General features: G+C 46.5%; 1 protein-coding gene across 1 annotated transcript; it reads left to right on the forward strand.

Annotated features, from left to right (window-relative positions):
• Positions 1–311: 311 nt before the first annotated feature.
• On the forward strand, positions 312–21,640 carry nup205 (nucleoporin 205). The gene is made up of 37 exons (XM_014147943.3): positions 312–555; positions 1,733–1,875; positions 4,511–4,682; positions 4,769–4,913; positions 5,050–5,209; positions 5,302–5,530; positions 5,664–6,004; positions 6,168–6,284; positions 6,507–6,644; positions 6,747–6,897; positions 7,076–7,278; positions 7,435–7,617; positions 7,777–7,827; positions 7,903–8,112; positions 8,346–8,583; positions 8,804–8,993; positions 9,195–9,397; positions 10,844–11,008; positions 11,259–11,498; positions 11,733–11,882; positions 12,041–12,112; positions 12,471–12,628; positions 12,726–12,806; positions 13,713–13,904; positions 14,247–14,553; positions 16,221–16,369; positions 16,464–16,655; positions 16,846–16,967; positions 18,243–18,508; positions 18,648–18,718; positions 18,874–19,002; positions 19,112–19,235; positions 19,641–19,807; positions 19,902–20,031; positions 20,659–20,787; positions 21,021–21,076; positions 21,342–21,640. Exons 1-37 carry the CDS (start codon positions 528–530, stop codon positions 21,492–21,494), a joined length of 5,955 nt encoding a protein of 1,984 aa, XP_014003418.1. The 5' UTR covers positions 312–527; the 3' UTR covers positions 21,495–21,640.
• Positions 21,641–21,689: the final 49 nt, after the last annotated feature.

Raw genomic sequence — 21,689 nt, forward strand, 5'->3', positions numbered from 1 at the left:
TTTTTTACTCTGGCACTAAAGCCAAGGTGCCTCAGAGCAAAATCTACAGAATTCGAGTTTAACCAGAGATAATTCCGAGGAGATGGGAAACTACATATTAAACGTATTCCCGCCCATTATGTACGTTGGCCATTTTGTCGTCAAAGGGCCGCGCGGAACAAGGAGGACAAGGAAACCACTCCTTCAAGGAGTGAATGGGAGTCAATTGGGAGCTGGCTTAAAAACTCAACATTAGCATACATTTCGTGAACAAGAAGTACAACATCACACATATTTTCCAAGATGTGAGATAATTAATCGGTTCTCTGTAATATCGTACAGTTTGGAATCGTGACATTACGTACTTTAGAGGAAAATATGAAGGTTTTTCGACTCATACCCTGACTTTGAGAAGGGATTGCGTGTGACGATTAGGTTAGCATCTTTGTGACGCAGCATGACAACGTGAACGCGATTTGTCAACAGTCTGCTGGGTGGGGCGTTATAGGTTCCCTATCTCCTCCTTTCTCTAATATCTCTGTTTTAACATGGCGGCGCAGATGGCGGTAAATTCAGGTATGGGCTTTATTTTTCTGTTATTTCAAATAATAGAGTGGTGAGAGGTTGTTTATGGTTATTTACCAACCAATCACAATACACGTTTGTTGACGAGGTATTTGAATTGTATAAAACACGGTCTGATTACATAACGGGGAATCTGTGTCAAGTTCAGACAGTCAGGACAGGAGCGCTAGTAGTTAGCTGACTGCTATGCCATGGTCACCTCGCTATAACGTTAATAACATGCGTGGGTATGTTTCATTTAAAATTCGATGAAACAACCAAATGCATTTATATGAAGCAAACGTCCTACCAGTTCAATACAGAGCTTATTAGCTAGTTGCCTATTGCTAGCTTCAAGAGGTCGCTCACCAGGAAACGAATGTAAAGGTATCACGTGCTAACGTATCACGTTAATTAGCTACTGTAGTTAACTAGGTAAACAAAATGTAAAATGCCCACACACCGGTTAGCTAGATAACTTAATCATAGTCTCAACAATGTGCGACTAAACTGTTGTTCACACTGCAGGCCCTAATGCTCAAATCCGTTTTGGAATACTGTCTGTCCAAACAGCAAAGTTACAAGTGACCAAATCGGATTTGTGTGTTAAGACAGAGGTCATTTGCTGACATGGCTACTCTAGTTGGCATAGTAACGACGGGTGTGTGCGCAATGGTGTAGGATGATTGGTGGTGCACGTGTTTTCTATCACTCAGAAGTTATGTAGCAAGCTAAGGTGACAACAATGCCTGCCATGGACGTTTTTCAGTTGTTTGGAATGTTCAAAATCATAATGTAAGAACAATTTTTAAAGCCTCAAGGATAAGATCATCCAACTTTCAAAACGAGGCCCTTTTGGCTTGCCACATCTGTCAACTAGATAACTGTAACGATTAACAAGCTTGTTAGCTACCACATGTTCTTGTCAAACTGTCAACAGAGTAGCTAACAAGCAACATCAACAAGATATGCCCCAAAAAGTTTAATGGCCATTAATCAGATTTTGTATTTGACTTCAAACCACCTACTTCCATGTTCTTTTTGGTTGTTCAGACTGCAGGATAAAAAACACATTGATTTGAGTCACTTCAAACTGCCAATGTGAACAAGGCTTATGAAATGCTCTGAACACGTTGTATAGGCTAGACACATAAGACACTGACTGATTTGACTTGTGTCCCCCTATAAGGAGCCAGTCTGTGGGGCCCGCTGAAGGAGCTATGGGACACAGTGGAGGGTGCAGTGTGGAGGAGGCAACCAGAGAGCGTCCACCTCCTAGACCTGCAACTCAAGAAACACAAGCCCAATTTCCTCTCACTCTACAAGAACCCGGTGAGATGCTGTCAGAAGCTAGGTTTCCATCCAATTGGCACGATTTTCATGCAAATATTCAAAAATCTGCATAAAAAGAGTATGCACATTTCCCAAACAAAGATCTGTTTCCATCAAATCACTCTGTGGGGTCGGGTGAAAGCGGATTTTTTCAGGGATACAGTATTCTTCTTCAGTAGTCTTTTTATGCTTGCTACGTTACCATCAAAATGACATGATGTGGATAAAAGGCTGTGCGTAATGACTAGAGGTCGACCGATTACGATTTTTCAACGCCGATACCGATTATTGGAGGACCAAAAAAAGCCGATACCAATTAATCGGCCAATTTTTTTTTACATTTTTATTTTTTTACTTATTTATTAGTAATAATGACAATTACAACAATACTGAATGAACACTTATTTTAACTTAATATAATACATCAATAAAATCAATTTAGCCTCAAGTAAATAATGAAACATGTTTAAATAATGCAAAAACAAAGTGTTGGAGAAGAAAGTAAAAGTGCAATATGTGCCATGTAAAAAAGCTAACGTTTAAGTTCCTTGCTCAGAACATGAGAACATATGAAAGCTGGTGGTTCCTTTTAACATGAGTCTTCAATATTCCCAGGTAAGAAGTTTTAGGTTGTAGTTATTATATGAATTATAGGACTATTTCTCTCTATACGATTTGTATTTCATATATCTTTGACTATTGGATGTTCTTATAGGCACTTTAGTATTGCCAGTGTAACAGTATAGCTTCCGTCCCTCTCCTCACTCCTACCTAGGCTTGAACCAGGAACACATCGACAACAGCCACCCTCGACGCAGCGTTACCCATGTAGAGCAAGGGGAAACAACTACTCCAAGTCTCAGAGCGAGTGACGTTTGAAACGCTATTAGCGCGCACCCGGGTAACTAGCTAGCCATTTCACATCGGTTACACCAGCCTAATCTTGGGAGTTAACAGGCTTGAAGTCATAAACAGCGCAATGCATTGCGAAGGGCTGTTTCAATGAATGCTTACGAGCCTGCTGCTGCCTACCATCGCTTAGTCAGACTGCTCTATGAAATCATAGACTTAATTATAACATAATAACACACAGAAATACGAGCCTTAGGTCATTCATATGGTCGAATCCGGAAACTATCATCTCGAAAACAAAACGTTATTCCTGTTACAGTGCACAACCTTCAATGTTATGTCATAATTACGTAAAATTCAGGCAAGTTAGTTCGCAACGAGCCAGGCGGCCCAAACTGCTGCATATACCCATACTCTGTTTGCAAGAGAAGTGACACATTTTCCCTAGTTAAAAGAAATTCATGTTAGCAGGCAATATTAACTAAATATGCAGGTTTAAAATACTTTAATATACTTGTGTATTGATTTTAAGAAAGGCATTGATGTTTATGGTTGGAGCAACATGTACCTAAGCGATTATATGCAACGCAGGACAGGCTAGATAAACTAGTAATATCATCAACCATGTGTAGTTAACTAGTGATTATGATTGATTGTTTTTTTATAAGATAAGTGTAATGCTAGCTAGCAACTTACCTTGGCTTCTTACTGCATTTGTGTAACAGGCAGGCTCCTCGTGGAGTGCAATGTAAAGCAGGTGGTTAGAGCGTTGGACTAGTTCACCGTAAGGTTGCAAGATTGAATCCCCGAGCTGACAAGGTAAAAATCTGTCGTTCTGCCCCTGAACAAGGCAGTTAATCCACCGTTCCTAGGCCGTCATTGAAAATAAGAATGTGTTCTTAACTGACTTGTCTAGTTAAATAAAGGTCGGGGTCCAAAAATACCGATTTCAGATTGTTATGAAAACATGAAATCGGCCATGCCGATTAATCGGTCGGCCTCTAGTAATGACGTAGTGCACATAAAAATAACTTTGTGGTTAAATTCCCATGTACCGAATAAAATAAAGTTTAATTGGTTTCCATTGCATTTTCAACTCTACTGATGGTTTTGATACAATGTATTTTGCATTATATAGTGAATTTGCCGACTGGTCTTGGCACATGCGCTCTAGCCAACAGCTTGCAAATACAGTACGGGTATAGCCTACATGATGAGATTATTATGGACAAAAGAGCAAGATTATTTTTATTTGTCAAAAGGCAGCCATGCGTCATTGATCATGTCACCAGAATAAGACCCTCGATATTTGTTGGAAAGGAGCATAAAGCGTATCACAGTGCACTTTCACCACCCTGTGAGGTTTTTAATAACTTATTTCATCTGTAGCCTAATAAACTGCATGCTTTCCCGAGTCGTAGTGGGAGGACCACACAACATATCATCGCGTGACTCCAAGTTTACTTCTCTCATGATGGTTATTTATATAAATATTTTCTCATAATTGTTTCCACTGCCATTTTTTGCATAGTTAATTTTACTGAAACCAAGATCCCACCTTGTCTAGCGAATTTAATTTTGTCGACATTTGGTAAGTTTACCAACAAATTTGCTGTTTCCATCAGGCCTGTTGTGACATTTTTATCCGACATGTCCTTTACTCGCATAAAAGGTTGGATGGAAACCTGGTTACAGAGACGCCAATAAGTTTGACTGATCTGCAAGCCAAGCGGGGGTTGCTAAAGTTAATTTGCTTGATGTTTTCTCTTTTTGTGTTCTTTAGCCAAAGAGTGCAGAGCAGAGGGAGAAGGTGCGGAAAGCCAGCACAGAGGGCATTGCCATCCAGGGCCAGCAGGGGTCACGTCTCCTCCCCGAGCAGCTGCTTACAGAGGCCTTCATCTTGAGTGACCTCTTTGACATTGGAGAGCTGGCAGCCCTGGAGCTGCTGCTGGCAGGTAATATATACCGCAGTGAGCACCTTACCGATGGAGATTAACACCGGCAGGATGTTTGTTTGTAAATATTACTTATTTTTTTTCAGGTGAGAACCAGCAGCCCCACTTCCCAGGTCTGAGTCGAGGGCTGGTTGCAGTGCTGCTGTACTGGGATGGAAAGCTCTGCGTGGCCAACTCCCTACGCTCGCTCATCCAGTCCCGCCATGGCAAGACCTTCACCTTGGAACTAAGGTACGATCTATTTCCCTGTCTACTTCCTACATCAATATTGTTCAGACCAGTATTTTTTTTTCTGCGCCTTGATGATTGAACAACAGATGACTGTTTTCCTCTGCTCTCTGACTTGGTTGTGTGTGTTCTGCCCCAGTGGGGAGCTGGTGGCCCTCACCACACGCTTCACAGATGAGCTGATGAGCCAGGGCCTGACGAGACGCCTACTGACGCTGGTGTCAGAGATCAATGTAACGCGGGAGTTTGAGCGCCTGCAGAAAGAGCGAGGCCTGGGCAACGAAAAACACAGGAAAGAGGTGAGGAAGCCCTTCTCAGAGGAATTGTATCATGAACAGAAGAGGTTTGTCTTTCTTCCCTCACACGTTCGCACATTGTCTTTCTCTGCCAGGTATCGGACCTCATCAAAGAGTGCCGGCAGGCACTGGCAGATTGCCTGTTTGCATGGACCTGCCAATCACCTCTGGATAAGGATGACACCCTGGCCCTTATTGCCCACCTTGAGACGGTGACAGTGGAAGCTGATGGCTCATTGGACAGCGTGAATCTGGCTCTCGTCATGGCACTGCTGTACTGTCTGGACGTCAGCTTCCTGGAGCAAGGAACAGAAGACAGAGAAGGTTAGATTTGCCATGTATTCTGTTGCCGTGTTACCTGAACATGCTGCAACACAGCAATGTAGACCCTGAAATTGTGTAGACTACTTCTATGTAAATATTACACAAAAATTGTTTGTGTGTGTGTGTAAACCAGACCTCCTCCAGGCCCTGCCCTTGCTGACAGAGAAGCAGTACGTGTCTGCAGTACACAGTCGTCTGGTGGATGGGAGGCCCTGGAAGCTGCCTGGGCTGCAGGCTGTGTGTCGGCTGGCCTGGGCCCTGGCCCTGCATGCCCTCTCCCAGCTGCCCCAGGGCTCAGCCCTGGCAGAGTTTACAGAGGCAGATGAGGCACTGGCCGACCAGGCCCTGCTAGGAGGTGTCTTCCTCTTCATGACAGAGGGCATGCTGGGATGTGAGGGCTTCACTCATGATGAATTCTACACCCGCCGCCTCCATTCCCTCATCACCGACTTCCTGGCACTCATGCCCATGAAGGTTAGAAATGCCACCAGTTTTGCTTTGTGGCTGTGCATTGGTGTGTTTGAGTGTGATAGGAATTTGAATATCGTGTAGTACTCCTTTTTTCAGGGTGAAGATATTTATTTCCTTTACGCAGAAGTGTGTATGTGCAAGTTTCAAGGTGTGTGACGTCTTGCAGGTCAAGCAGCTGCGTAACCGTGCTGATGAGGACGCCAGACTGGTCCACATGTCTCTGCAGATAGGCAGTGAGCCTCCGTCCTCCCTGAGGAAAGACCTGGACCACCTCATGATCCTGGTCAGCCTTCATGACCCCACCCACCCACTGTCACTAGTGGATTTACATGGGGCTTTCTTATTGCTCTATGCTGTGAAAGTGACTAGTCGTTTGCTAGCAATTTACATTGCAACATGACGCACTGGAGAGAAGGGGGGGGGAAGAACAGCGAACATGACCGTTGCTTTCACAGAGTAGCATTCGCTAAGCATATTTGTCTGACTTCTTTCTGTGTGTTTGTAGATCGGAGAGTTCTATAGCAAGGACCCGTTTGGGCTGGAGCTGGCTCTGGAGTTCTGGTGCCACCCTGAGTCCCTCCAGCACACCTCCCTCCAGGGCTCCTACCTGGGCATGGCAATGCAGAGGCCCCCACACAAACAGGTAAGATCATCTTCCACATCCCCCTTCCACCCTAGATTAAAAAGTAACATAATTTATTCTCCAATGGGACCTTTTTATTACAGCTTGTGTTCTGTGCCACAGGTGGTGCTGTCTAAGTTTGTGCGTCAGATGGGGGACCTGCTGCCCCCCACCCTGTACATCCCTTACCTGCGCATGCTGAAGGGCCTGGCCAACGGCCCCCAGTGTGCCCACTACTGCTTCAGCCTGCTAAAGACCAACGGGGCCCCACACGGTAACTAAACACTCTCACCTGCAAGGCCCTGTATGAATCTGTAAAGATGTTCTCACTAATGGTTTTCCCCAGGGCTTGGCACTAGGTCCTTTCTTGTTCACTAGCTAAAGATAAATGCAGCCTTCATTCACAGGTTTTTAAGGATATCACCAGATAATACATTGGACTGTTTGTTTAGGGGATAACATGCAGGTGACCGGCAGCCCTGTGTCCTGGGAGCACTTCTTCCACTCCCTCATGCTGTACCACGAGAACCTGCGCCGAGACCTGCCTAATGCGGATGCCACACACTACCGCCTCCCGCCAATAAGGGGCATCACACAGAGGGAGCTGGACGGCCTGACCTCTTTCCTGCAGCTGCTCTGCACCATCATTACCTGGGTATGAGGTGGTTTGCTGAAGACTGGTCTGAACAGACAATAAACACATAAAGCATGTTAAAACAAACATGAGGGTCACAGTCACAAGCGGGGATTGAAATTAAGCTGTCATAAGTCTTTTGCCAAGGTGATATCTCATTTGACACTGTGTTTTCAGAGTGAGAATGCCCGCCTGGCCTTGTGTGAGCACCCCCAGTGGACCCCGGCTGTGGTGATGCTGGGTCTGCTGCAGTGCAGTGTGCAGCCTGTCCTCAAGGGGGAGCTCCTGCTCTGCCTGGCTGCCTTCGGCAAGTCTCCGGAGATAGCTGCCTCCCTCTGGCAGTCACTGGAATACACTCAGGTAAGTCAGGTGTATAGTGAGGAAGAATGAAAATCTGTAAAAACACATGTCTCGTACATAAGTATTGATAGTGCGTCTGAGGTGTTGGTCTGGTGTTGTCTGACCTACCAGGTTCGCTTACAAAGTGCCAAAGCTCATGTTCTGCTCATTTCTATGCAGATTCTTCAGACAGTGCGGGCCCCTGGACAGAAACAAGCTGCTGGGATTGAGGTGAGATTTTGCCTGCATATGTTGTTTGCTTGTACACATGTATCTGTTTGTAACCTTTCTCCTTGCCCCTCTCAGGTGGAGCTGAATGAGATTGAGTCGAGCTGTGAGGAGTATCCTCTGACCAGAGCCTTCTGTCAGCTCATCAGCACATTGGTCGAGAGCGCCCTGCCCGTCAACCTGGGGGCGGGGCTCCGTGCGCCAGGATTCCAGCCCTACCTGACCTTCCTGCGTGACGCTGTTTTCCTTCCCTTCCCCACCAGAGCCTACCGCCGAGCTGCTGAGAAGGTATGGGAATCTCTCCACAGTTGAGGTCCCTTGTTGGTGACATTAGATGGGAACTGGATAAGACCAGTTTCTGTGGTTGAGGATCACGTTTAGCTAGTGAAATTCATTACAACTCATGTCAGCACTTGCTCTCAGATGGCATAGAAGTGTGTTTTGCTACAAATACTTCAGTTTTGTCTCACTCTCCACCCCCTCTCTCCCATCTCCTCTCCACCACATATGCCCTCTATCAGTGGGAGGTAGCAGATGCTGTTCTGGAGGTGTTCCACAAGCTGTTGCGGGACTACGAGCCCCAGCCCTCAGACTTTGTCCAGGAAACAGTGGAGCTCCAGGGGGAGCAGGTGCTGGCCCACAAGCCCCCCGGCCACAGCCTCATGTTCCACCTGCTCAACGACTCGCCCACCCTCACCCTCTGCCTCAGCCTGCTGGAGGAGGGCGTGCGTCAGCTAGACACCTACGCCCTCTTCCCTGGTCAGTACACACACACCTGATATAGCTGTTTTTCTTTGTTTTTACACTGTTGACTTCCCTGTTAGCATTGTACAAGGAGGGGAGCATTTGGGTTTAAGTTGAGAACTGATCATATTTTCTTAGGTCACATTGTTGGGTGGCTCACCATTTCCAGTATCTTGAGATTACATTTCTTTACATCCACTCATCACTATTGGTTCTGTGACTGTCCGACTTGCAGGTAAAAAGCAGCTGGAGTCCGCGGTGTTGCACTGCCTGTGTCTTCTGGACCTGGCCCTGCAGAAAGAGGTGGTGTTCATGGACCTGCTGAGGGAGAGCCAGGCCTCCCTCATTGTCTCCCCCCTGGAGCAGCTCCTGCAGGGCGTCAGCGCTCAGAGCCGCCGTGCTGACCACATCGTCAACATCGCCAGGTACTAGAACACTTATCTCACCAGGGACTACACATGAGGAGACTTATGCAGAAATGTTGACTTTGAAGTTGAAGTACATTGTCCCTGTCAAATGAAAACAATACAGTAGAATTCCCCCTCTAGCCCAGAAAGGCCCATAGCCCTACCATACCATACCATGCCTTCACTTCTTATTCCCGGGTTTGTGTTTGTCCCTGGCAGGTACCTGTACCACAGCAGTTCCAACCCGGAGGCGGCCTTCCAGAGTGCTAAGATCCTGCAGAGGATCGCCCGCTACCCCAACATCCAGAACCGACTGGTGGGAGACTTCACACACGACCAGGCTGTGAGTGACAAGCTGATGGCTGGCTTCGTGGAGTGTCTGGACAACGAGGGGGCTGAGGAGGGACTAGAGAAAGGAGACGGTGAGTCACACTCTCCTTCTATCAACAATGTTTATCTCTGAGTGTGAAAGATGTCCAACCTGCCCATCAAAGATCGACTGCCCCTAAAAAGCAACATCTCGTTTTAAAAACAGCCTTTGTTGCATCCATATGAGTCCGAAACATTCATTCTAGTGTCAAAATTGACTACAATGTGGAAATAGGATAATTTTGGTCATAAAGTCAGTCTGGTCCAAAACTTGGATTTGTGAGATGATTATAGGAACAAATTGTATATCACGGAACGAAGGGTGCCGTAACAGTTTTCCTTGGGTTTATTTCAATCCTGCCCACAACTGGCAGCACCCAAGTAATCATAAATTCGGAGCGCAGCTGCACGTGACTCAATCGTAATGCCCATTGTCAATTTGGTTTGACATTCGACATCCCTATGGGGATAGTTAGGGACCATCAGTAAATTACACAATTTACATGGGACAATATTTATTAAAATTTCAATGACTTAAAAACCTTAAACCAACTATAGAAATTGTAGAAATTCATATACAAATATTGAAAGCATTTTATGTGACAACCAAAATATGTGCAGCATGAAAATATTGTCCCATTTACGTTGTGTAATTTATTGACTGGCCCCAGTGATAGGCTATCCAATGCCAATTTTGCCACGGTTGCACAACAGCTAATTGGCAAAAGAAGTTGGCTAGCACTAGCTAGCATAGAGGACTTCAAAACTTGAAAACAGTCTAACCAGATCACCTAGAAGGGTGAGTGACTGTAAAGGCGTCCTTATGCTACCCATCCGAAACAGTTTGGAACAGTTTGTATTATGATGACGTTTTGGTTTTACGTTAAGGGTTTTTTCGACTGTTCGTGGACAATTATTTTATTTTTTAATCTTGAGGCAAGCTGAAGTTCGGTAGCCGAAGTCTGTGCCCCCTTTTTCGGTGATTGGTAGGGATTCTTCAATGAAGCGCTTGTTGTCACTCAACGAGATTAATCGTCTTCATGCGCAATTTTACATCTAAGTGAATTTATTAGCGACTAAGGTCACCTCGGCAAAATTACGTATTTATTGAGTTAGAATAATTCGGGCTATTTTGGGGAAGCATATACTGGCTACGGCATCTCAAGATGGACAAACAGTACTATTGCCGAAGGTCTTTTGAGGGAGTATGTGAGCACACTTGTTCGGTTCACCTAGCAGAGTTTGGCTAGGCGCCAACCAAACTGAAGAATGTTGAAGGCTTAACTGTGTACTGTTTTGGCAGAGGGAATTTACAAACGCATGCCACGTGCGAACATGCACACGAGACCGACACATTAACAACCCTCCCCAAGACAACTGTAATTTGGCTTCAGTCATGGCTGCTGCATTTCTTAATGACCAAGCCCATTCAGTCACTTTGCTCAGCACATCTGTTCAGTAACTCCAATTCACCACCTCTCCTCTCTCTCTGCCCCCAGACTCTGAGCCAGCGAAGAAGGAAGCGAGGATCCGCCACGAGACCCAGATCCACATCCTGAACCTGCTGATCACCTCCCTGGAACTGAAGACCCCCAACCTGGCTCTCTACCTGCTGGGCTACGAGGTCAAGAAGCCCATCTCCTCCACCAACCTGCAGGACGCAGGTCAGTCCCTGCTCTTTTCTTTACATCAGGGCTGTATTCATTAGGGCACACCGTAGAAAAAAAGTTTTGCAACTAAATATTTTAAACTAGGGTTTGTTCAGGTAGTCCCTCACTGTTTCAGTTTATTTTCTTCTGTTTGGTACGACCCCGGCTTTCATGACTCCACCAACTTACCGTTGTAAAAAAGTGCATGTTTATTAAGTTCTTAGCATCAACAGGCTAACAAGAAAAAATCTTCTCTCTGTATCAGGTGTGCTGGGGTGCCCACGGAGCTGCCTACATGCCATCCTTAGTCTGCTGCAGAGAGGCAGTGAGAGACGCTCGGGTCCCGTGCTCACCAGCCAGGCCCCACACCTGGCTGAGCTATGTTACCAGGTGATCTACCAGCTGTGTGTGTGCTCGGACACCTCAGGCCCCACTATGCGCTACCTGAGGACCAGCCAGGACTTTCTGTTCACCCACCTGCAGCACCTGCCCTTCATCCTGCCAGGTGAGCTCCTCACTGGCATCTCAATACACCTCCTATCCTGGTCTCCTCTCCTTCATCTGCACTGAATCTGAAAAAACAGGATAGGTGGAAGTATTATGGCAGATGCCAACCAGGGCATTTGTACACCTACAAAGACTCCGTCATCCTTCTTAACTGAGCTGCCAAAGAGGAAGGAGACTCCTCGGGGTGTCACACTCTTGTCTCTAACCTGTGTCCCTCCCTCTACCCTCCCAGGTGATGAGATCTCCGCCCTGTCCCAGATGTCCTGGCTCATGAAGACAGCGGCCATCGAACTCCGAGTGACATCACTCAATCGCCAGCGCTCACACACCCAGCGCCTCCTCAACCTGCTGCTGGATGACCAGCCTCGCACTCAGCACGCAGGTAACCACTACGACACACACACACACACACACACACACACACACACACACTGTAGAACTTGCAATCTTTGGGATGAGTTGTTGTTCATTGATGTAACTAGGATATGAGCAAAAGTGGAAAAGCAGAAGGTGTTACAGTTGATCTGTTTCTTTAATCAGCGGATGGGGAGACCGGCATGGAGGAGAGCAGATCTGTCAGTGGATTCCTGCACTTTGACACCGTCTCCAAAGGTTAGTTCTAGTTCTTCACACCAACATATCTAACTGTGAACCATATACAATCTGTCACTATAGGCCCTTTTGTATTGTAAGTTGCGGAAGTCAAGAGCTGGTCTTGTGGTCCCGTGTGGCTCAGTTGGTAGAGCATGGTGTTTGCATCGCCAGGGTTGTGGGTTCGATTCCCACGGGGGACCAGTACGGGGAAAAAATAAAATAAATAAATGTATGAAATGTATGCAGTCACTACTGTAAGTCGCTCTGGATAAGAGCGTCTGCTAAATGACTAAAATGTAAATGTTTAGCTAGTTGCGCCGTACCGTATCATTTTATGGCGTACTCATCCGCTGTCCATGTGTGACGACGTCATCAGTGCGTAGGAAGCTCCTCAGCGTGCTGGATGCCATTAACTTCAGCCAGGATGTGCCAGAGCTGCTGCAGCTGGACTTTTTTGAGCGCACTCAGATCGAGCAGGTCATCGCCAACTGCGAGCACGTCAACGAGCACGGACACACCGTCTGCAACGTCAAGGTGGGCCTGGCTTTCAGTTTGCATATGTAACACAACCTTGTTTTCAATGCATTTTTGTTACTATGTCATTTTTCGAATGATGTCGTGATCTCCACAGTTACTCCATCGAGTCCTGGTAGCGGAGGTCAACGCCCTTCAGGGGATGGCAGCCATTGGACAGAGGCCACTGTTGATGGAGGTGAGTGCTGGCAGTGTGATTTAGAGCAGGGGTTTTTGAACTGGGGTCCGTGCTACTGCAGGGCGTCTGTGTTTTTCTTTTTTTTTTCTTTCTGAAAACGAATAATTTGATGAATATCACAAGCTGCAACAGAATATCATCGTGGATACTATTTTTGTCTCTGCGTCTAGTATGAAGGAAGTCTGAGGTAGTTTCACGATCCAATGCTAACTGGCGTTACGCAATCAATCAATTTTGATTTATAAAGCCCATTTCTCATCAACAGATGTCACAAAGTGCTTATGCAGAAACCCAGCCTAAAACCCCAAACAGCAAGCAATGCAGCTATAGAAGCACAGTGGCTGGGGAGGTGGGAAGGAGGATGGGGGGGGGGGGGGGGGCTAACATTAAAGAGAACCCCCCCCCCCCCCAAAAAAAACCCCGATAGTCTATTGCTTTGATATGTTTGAGCAGAGGAACACAGGATTAGCCATGGCAAAATGCATAGGCTTTCAGGAAATTAGCTTTAAAAATGCTACATTTTCTCTCGGTTCAATGGAAAAATGTATAGCATTGCAGAAAATTGGTTTAACAGCAACATTTTCTCTATGTCGCCAAGATACCTTCCTAGCTAATATACTATGTTAGTTTACACTTCCAATAATTGGTGGGGTGGTCAAAATAATGAAACAAATCTATTCATTTGAGAGATTGACTACTTCTACTGAAACGTGATATTACATTTTTGCTAACATTTGGTGGGGGTCACTGGACAAAAGTTTAAAACCCCTTGTTCAGAGTATAGTATGGTCTTTTCCTTGCAAAATGATGTTCAGGAGCGTGAAGCGTTACAGAACATTCAGAAAGAAACGTTCTGACTGTTTCATCTAACTGAATAAACCCTTGATGTGTGCGCGCACTCCCCAGGAGGTGAACTCCATCCTGCAGCAGGTGGTGGAGAGGAATCGTGTGCGTCGGAGCCTGAGTGCCAAGCGCCATGCGCTGCAGTCATGGAGAGGTCTGGTGGAGACCCTGCTCACTGCCTGCCCTGCAGACCTCATCCCTGCAGACGACAGACAGATCATAATCAGAGACCTGCTGCTGGACCTGCACGACAAGGTATGTGTGGACGTGTTTAACTATACTTGTGGGGACCAGAAGTCCCCACAAGAATAGTAAACGTACAACATTTTGACCAACTGGGGACATTTTGTTAGTTCCCACAGGGAACAGGGCCAAATGCTGTTTCTAGAGGGTTTAGGGTTAGAATTAGGTTTACTGTTAGGAGCTAGTGTTAAGGTTAGGTCTTTGGGTTAGGTTTATGGTTAGGGAAGATAAGATTTTGAATGGGACTGAATTGTGTCCCCACAAGGTTAGTTATACAAGACTGTGTGAGTGTGTGGGAGAGATTGTGTGTATGGCAACTCTGTAAAATGGTCTAAGTTCTCCTTCCTCTACCAGGTGTTGTCAGAAGACTCCGCAGGAGAGCTGATGCCCATAGTAGCCGGGGCTGTGTTCACCCTCACCGCCCACCTCAGCCAATCGGTGCTGTCGGAGCAGCAGCAGGGGGCGGGGCTGGAGGGAGGCTCGTCGTCGGGCTTCGCCTCCATCGCTAACTCTGCTCTGCACCTGATCCTGAGGAAGCTGCTTGACTTCATCCTCTGTACGGGTGGTGGATTCCAGCGTCTGCGTGCACACCTGTACGGCTCTCTGCTCTACTATCTGCAGATCGCCCAGAAACCTGAAGAGCCAGATACACTGCAGCAAGGTACTGTTGAGCTACAGTATTGCTGGGCAGACACAAAAAACTTGGAAAATTATCTACTTTAGGACGCTATGTAGTAATCTGTGTATTTTCTCTGGTCATTGTTTGCAAACCTTAGTTTAGTTTATTAATTTGACCATTTTAAAAACAAGCACACACAACTGTAAAAAGACTTGCATGTAGATGAGTAAAATCATTGACGATTAAACAGAGTAAAGTCTAGGGATTTACATTGTGGTTGTCCTGTGGTAGGTAGCCTAGTGGTTAGAGCGTTGGGCCAGTTACCGAAAGGTCGCTGGTTCAAATCCCTGACCCAACAAGGTGAAAAATCTGTCTGCACTTAACCCTAATTGCTCCTGTAAGTCTCTCTTGATAAGAGCGTCTGCTAAATGACTAAAATGTGACAAGATGGCTCGGCAACACGGTTGTACACTGTATGGCATTGAAGAGATGTATAGCCAAATCAAATAATAAATACCTCTAATTTTATTATTGCAGTTATATGATCATACAGTATGTCAGACAGTTTCTAAAGTAGCCAGCCAGTCTCCCTTTCACCTCATTTAACACCGGATTTACTTAACAAAGGGCACATCTCAATAGGTGGTCCAGTTAAATCATGACATAGCACAAGTGGGTCTTCCCTCTTTTGTTTTCTATTGTTCCTCAAGCACCTGGGGAGGCCAATGACGTCACGACTTCCTTCTTTTTAATGCTGCCTAGAGAGGATGTGGTTTTTATTGGCAGAGGCAGCTCTTTCCACACGGAGGCTCCTGTATACAAGAAAGTACCTTTCCCAGCATTACTCCTGACCCTGTATAAGCACACATTAGCAACACCTGATCTGGTGTGTTGTGGTTGTGTGCATCTCTAACATGGGGAAAGTAATCAGTCAGATATCTGGGCGCAGAACCATAAATACTCCTGTAAACCAGACCCAGTGTAATCTGGGGACACCCTAGCCTGTTGAGTTCCTGAAAGCAGCACCTGCCTATGTTAGTATGTGGACTCGCCTTCAATACTACCCTGATCAGCTTATTCTGGGCTACCTGGAGCTTCCCCTACAGAAGCTTCGATAAACCCCCAACACAGACAACTACTAGCGTAGTCAAAATGACATTGAATGAGGGCAGTGGCTAGCATTCTCATGGAGTCCTTATCAAGCAGCTTTCTAGCCAAAAACCTGGTGTGAGCATTAACCTACACTAGCACTTTAGTGGCCATGTTCACCCCACACGCTTCCATCAAGGATGCATCCCAGAGGTTTTGGCAGTCAGTACCTCTCCCCCTAACTCTTCTGATTTCAGAGGACCTACACAATTTATTTCTGGACCCAAAGAGAATAGCCTCATTTTTTTCCCCCCCTAAGTGCAGAGAAGATCTGCAAGCCATGTACTAATGTCAGTAAGCTCCAAACGTGTAGCGTCATCCGCATAAAGGAAAATACGTCAAGAGCAAGCATCTTTCATGTAGTTTATGTACAGTGTAGTGGCCCCATCACGCTCCCCTGTGGAACGCCACAGCTTAATGGTTTTGCCTGAGACAGTGAACCATTTACCTCAGACACTTACAAAAGCAAGAAGATTGACCTGTGTGGTCAATGCGGGAAGAGATTTCAGACCCCAGACAAACTAAAGATGCTCATCTTTGTCGTCTTTCCCTCCCTCCAGCGGGGAAGTCTATGTGGGAGCGTCTGACTGCTCCTGAGGATGGTTTCTCCAAGCTGCAGAGGGCGAACCTGGCCATCATCGAGAGCTACGGCACAGCCCTCATGGAGGTGGTGTGCAGGGACGCCTGCGACGGCCATGAGATCGGCAGGGTATGAAATCAGACACAGTATTTCATTGATTTGTTAATTGTTGTCTTGAACTCCAGCCTGCCTGTCTGACTTCCTCTGTTTCTCTCTTTGTCAGATGCTTGCCCTGGCCGTGCTGGACCGGATCCTGTCCATAGACCGTCAGAGCCAGTGGCTGCTGTACGTGTGTAACAGTGGTTACCTGCGTGTGTTGGTAGAGAGCCTGAGGCAAGACGATACAGCCCTGCAGACCCTGCTCAGCCCCCAGCCCCCGCTGCTCAAACCTCTCTACATCTACGAGAGCAAGATGGTGAGAAAGGGAAGGGAGTGCACCAACACTAACCTTAAAGGTTACAGCACTCACTGCTCTAAAACTTTTACATCTACGTGCGAGATATAAAGTGTTTATATTCATACACTCCCCCACCCTCACTTGGGAGTGTACACGCACGCACACACACACACTAAATATAACCCACTGTTCTTTGTTTGTCTGTTAGGCCCTGTTGACGCGAGTGGCTAAGACAGGCCAGGGGGCCGTGGAGCTGCTGCGCTGTGGTCTGGTGGCTCAGCTGGTGGAGTGTCAGGTGTTTGACATGGTGCCTGACAGTGACTCTCACAGGTAAGGAGGGGATGAAGAGGTAGAGAGTGAGATGGATGGAAAGAGTGAGTAACAGATTGTTCTTTGTGGTCATTCCCAAAGTAATTTTTTTCCTTAGCCATCACATATAGTGCATTCCGAAAGTATTCAGACCCCTTTACCTTTTCCAGGTTACGTTACGTTACAGCCTTATTCTAAAATGTATAATTGTATTTTTCCCTCATCAATTTACACACAATACCCCATAATGACAAAGCAAGAACAGGATTTTAGTAATTTTAGCAAATGTATTTAAAAAAAATAAGCTATCACATTTACATAAGTATTCAGACTCTTTACTCAGTACTTTGTTGAAGCACCGTTGGCAGCTATTACAGCCTTGAGTCTTCTTGGGTATGACGTTCAATCTTGGTTTCACGAGACCAGAGAATCTTGTTTCTCAAGGTCAGTGTCCTTTAGGTGCTTTTTGGCAGACTCCAAGTAGGCTGTCATGTGCCTTTTACTGAGGAGTGGCTTCCACTTGGCCACTACCATAAAGGCCTGATTGGTGGAGTGCTGCAGAGATGGTCGTCCTTCTGGAAGGTTCTTCCATATCCACAGAGGAGCTCTGTCAGTGACCATCGGGTTCTTGGTCACCTCCCTGACCAAGGCCCTTCTCCCCCGATTGCTCAGTTTAGCCGGGCGGCCAGCTCTAGGAAGCGTCTTGGTGTTTCAAACTTCCATTTAAGAACTGTGTTCTTGGGGACCTTCAATGCTGCAGACATTTTTTGCTACCGTTCCCCAGATCTGTGCCTCGACACAATCCTGTCTTGGAGTTCTATGGACAATTCCTTCGACCTCATGGCTTGTTTTTTTTCTCTGACATGCACTGTCAACTGTGGGACCTTATATAGACAGGTGTGTGCCTTTCCAAATCATGTCCAATCAATTGAACATACCGCAGGTAGACTTCAATCAAGTTGTAGAAACATCTCAAGGATAATCAATGGAAACAGGATGCACCTGAGCTCAATTTTGAATCTCATAGCAAATACTTATGTAAATAAGATATTTCAGTTTTTTTTAATTTTTAATACATTTGCAAACATTGCTAAAAAACCACAACATTTTAATGGGGTATTGTGTGTAGATTGAGTTATTTGTTTTTTTTATCAATAAGTCTAATGTAACAAAGTGGGGAAAAAGGGAAGAGGTCTGAATACATTCCAAATGCTCTGTATGTATCCTTATTGATGTAACTGAATCATGTGGTAGAAATGTGAGTTGTAATATTTGACCTGTTCCCTGTGTGTCTAGGGTGTTTGGTCAGAGGGACCCTTCAGGGTTCATCCCCAGCCCTCTGGACCGCTACAGACAGATCCTGTTGCCTGCGCTCAGGTTGTTCCAGGTCATCCTCACGTCCACCACCACACACCACCAGCAGGGGGCAGCACAGGTCCTCCAGTGGCTGATCGTCCATGCCGACACCATCCAAGGGCTGCTGCGCTGTCAGGAGCTCAGTATGGGAGCGCTGCAGGAACTCTCTCTGCTCACAGGCATCATCAGCAAGACTGCCCTGCCAGGTACACACACAGCCACACCAGGGACAGTCACAACACCTAGCTGGGGCACACCCGGGTTCGGGACTAATGTGATATTATGGTGCCGGTTTTGCCAATGTCAGTTTTGTGATTGGCTGTGTGTGTGTGTGTGTGTGTGTAGGAGCTCTTGAGGGACAGGACGTGAACAGTGCAGCTCTGCCGGAGTTCCAGGGTCACATTAGCAGATTTCAGGTAGATACTGGCACGACACTAACACCCTGCCTCACTCTCCTATGTCTCTCTTCAAGACCTTCAGTCACAGCGTCAGTAGCTGGACATTTAGTCCTGATAGGTTACTCAATCCTATCCGGTATTTTGTGATGTGTAACAACATGCCTCTCCCCTAGCGTCAGTGTCTGTCTCTGCTGGGCCGTCTGGCCGGGAGCGAGAGGGAGCGACTCCTGAAGCAGGCAGAGATTGCAGCCCCCGGGGACCCTGCCGAGCGGCGGGAGGAGATGGAGGTGGCCATGCAACAGGTACGATAGAAGAATGGTTAAAAGAAAAGCAATGTAACCCGTTTCTGTTTGTGCCGTCTTTCCAACTCCTATTGTAACAATGACAGTGTTTTTGCCGTGTTGTCCCCAGGTGTGTGCTAACATCATGGAGTACTGCCAGACCCTGCTGCTGCAGAGCTCAGCCCAGGCCCAGTTCAGCATCTGTCTCTTCAGCCCCTCGGTCAACGAACCAGCCAGCCGAGACGGCCGCACAGGTTACTCTCTTTCGCTACGCCGCGTGTCGTAATAATTTGGTGGCTGGTTATATTTGTCCTATTTCATTGGAAAAATTGTTTTGTTGCTTATCCCAACTCCCCCCTGAGACACCTACAGCCAGAGTATGTGTGTGGGATAGAAATCCTAACCTGCTTCACACCTATCTATTCCTGGACAGCTACCCTCCTCTAGGTTTTCGTTCCAACCCCAGTTGTAACTAACCTGATTCAGTTTATTAACCAGCCAATTATACAAATCAGGCGCACTAGATTAGGGTTGGAGTGAACCTACAGGATGGCAGCGCTCCAGAAATGGGGTTGGAGAGCCTTGACTTTGCGCATGCTATGTTCCTCTCAATCTCCCCTGTCTGTGAATGACTAAAATCCTCTCCTGCACTGCCTCAGACCTGGCCCTGCCATCAGCCCTGTACTCTCGTGTGCCCAGCCTGGGTCTGGTTCTATTTCTGCTGAAGAACAGCGCTGCGGACTTCTTCCGCTTCCACCAGAGCCATAGACAAGCCCTGGGAAAGCTGCAGAGCCTGGAGCAGCTGCCCCCCGAAGAGCTCAAGGAGGTAAAACACACACTCGACCTCTTGACAAGGTGATGTATAAGTGCCTCAGCCCCTAACTCTTCTCTTTATCCCCGTCTCTCTGTCCTGTGTGTAGCTGTGCGCGGCCCTGGTGTCTGGTACTGGAGGAGTAGAGAAGATCTCCTCTGTCCAGAGGAGCCTCTTGGCCAAGAGACGACTGGTGCAGCTCATCAACAACAGAGCAAAGCTGCTGGCCCTCTGCTCCTGTATCCTACTATATTAAATTGAACCAGACCAGACTAAACCAGATTTAGCCAGATTAAATTACACTTAGCTACCCCCAGACCAGACTGCTGTGCAGGAGTTAGGTAAAGGCACTGAGCTAAAGGTTTATGTTTAATCTCAGGGTGGTTTTGATTTAGGGACAGGTGTCGAACAAGCCCATTCAATCTGGCCCGCGGGTGGTTTGAGTAAAACAAAAAAAGATATTAATTAATTTTATTTATTTTTTTGGTGGGGAAATTATCTAAATTGAAATGCCTAAAACCAAATGGAAACTGTAGAAGTGATAATAGACCTACATTTCTAGTCTCTTCACAAGCTAGACAGTCAGAGAGCATCACATTCCAAAAGTGATGGATAGACAATTTTTTTATTTGTACGTTTTGACGGCGAGGAAATATATAATACATTAAGTGTGGCCCTCTCGACCTCTGTGAAGACCGAATGTGGCCCGTGGTAGAAACATGTTTGACACCCGTTAAAGGATGATGTTGAGTATGATTGATGGAATTCCCTGAGCTGTAGCTGCTTCATGTAACTGGAACATTTCTTGGAAAATGCCATTTATAAGTGGTGAGTGTGAGAAATGCCTTGACCAAACCACACCTCAGATGTGATTGAGACCTGCCTGTTTGTGATGTGGCGCCACCTGGAGTACTACCTGTTGTACTGCACCCCCACCGACCCCAAAGACTCCCTAATGCCTGGCGCCAGCGCCTACAGATCACGCCTGACTGACGGTGAAGCTCTACACTGGCTCAGTTAACCCTCTGGGGTGGATTGAGATCGGTCCCCTAGGGATAGTAGACATTTTTAGTTTTTGGGGGGGGGGGGGGGGCGGGTTTCTGTTTTTTGACCTCCCAAAATCAGAACTTTTTTTTCATCTATATCATGACAAATGATGGGTAGCATTTTTTCCTGGTTGTGTTGATCACATCCCTTCTTACTGGTGTGCTTCTCCTGTGTTCCCCAGACTCGTTTGGACGTGCCCTGGGCCTGTCCCGAGTCAGCCAGCAAGACCTGGAACAGGTGAGTTACTTTATCTGGACTATGCTAACAGTGGGGGAGAAACATGTTTGTAAATAATCTGTATGTATGCCCCGGTCCTCCAACTGTAAGTGTCATAAAGGGCGGAGAGTGACAGGGCTTATGTCTACACCAAGTACCTAGAACAAGGGGTGATTGAGAGCACTGATTTAGAAAAAAATATGTACAGGTGACGATGCATGTATAGGAATTAGTGGGTGTGTTTTCAGCAGTAAGACTGACTCCTCTCCTCTGTCGTTGTCTCCAGCTGCAGAGTGACATGGGGGCAGGCTTCGGAGAGGCTCTACAGAGGAAGCTGCTGGAGGTGGAGGGGCTATACAGCCAGGTCCGCTCCCGATACACCTTCATCCAGGCCCTGGTACGCAGGATCCGAGGCCTGCTCCGCCAGCCCAAGAGCTGAGACACTCAACGGCCCATACATACAACAGACCTTTACAAACACACTCATGAAATGTTAAAAAATGAAAGATTTTTTTGGCTTGATCATCGCTTTTGGAGTTATGGATTTTTTTTATTGTGAAATTAAAATACTTTTCTAAAATGTAATGATTTACCAATTCATAATTGGTTCGTTTCCTCTTTTGTAACGGGAATC

The sequence above is a fragment of the Salmo salar genome, chromosome 16 (assembly GCF_965601325.2).
Source record: "Salmo salar chromosome 16, fSalSal1, whole genome shotgun sequence".
In the NCBI taxonomy this organism is placed as follows: Eukaryota; Metazoa; Chordata; class Actinopteri; order Salmoniformes; family Salmonidae; genus Salmo; species Salmo salar.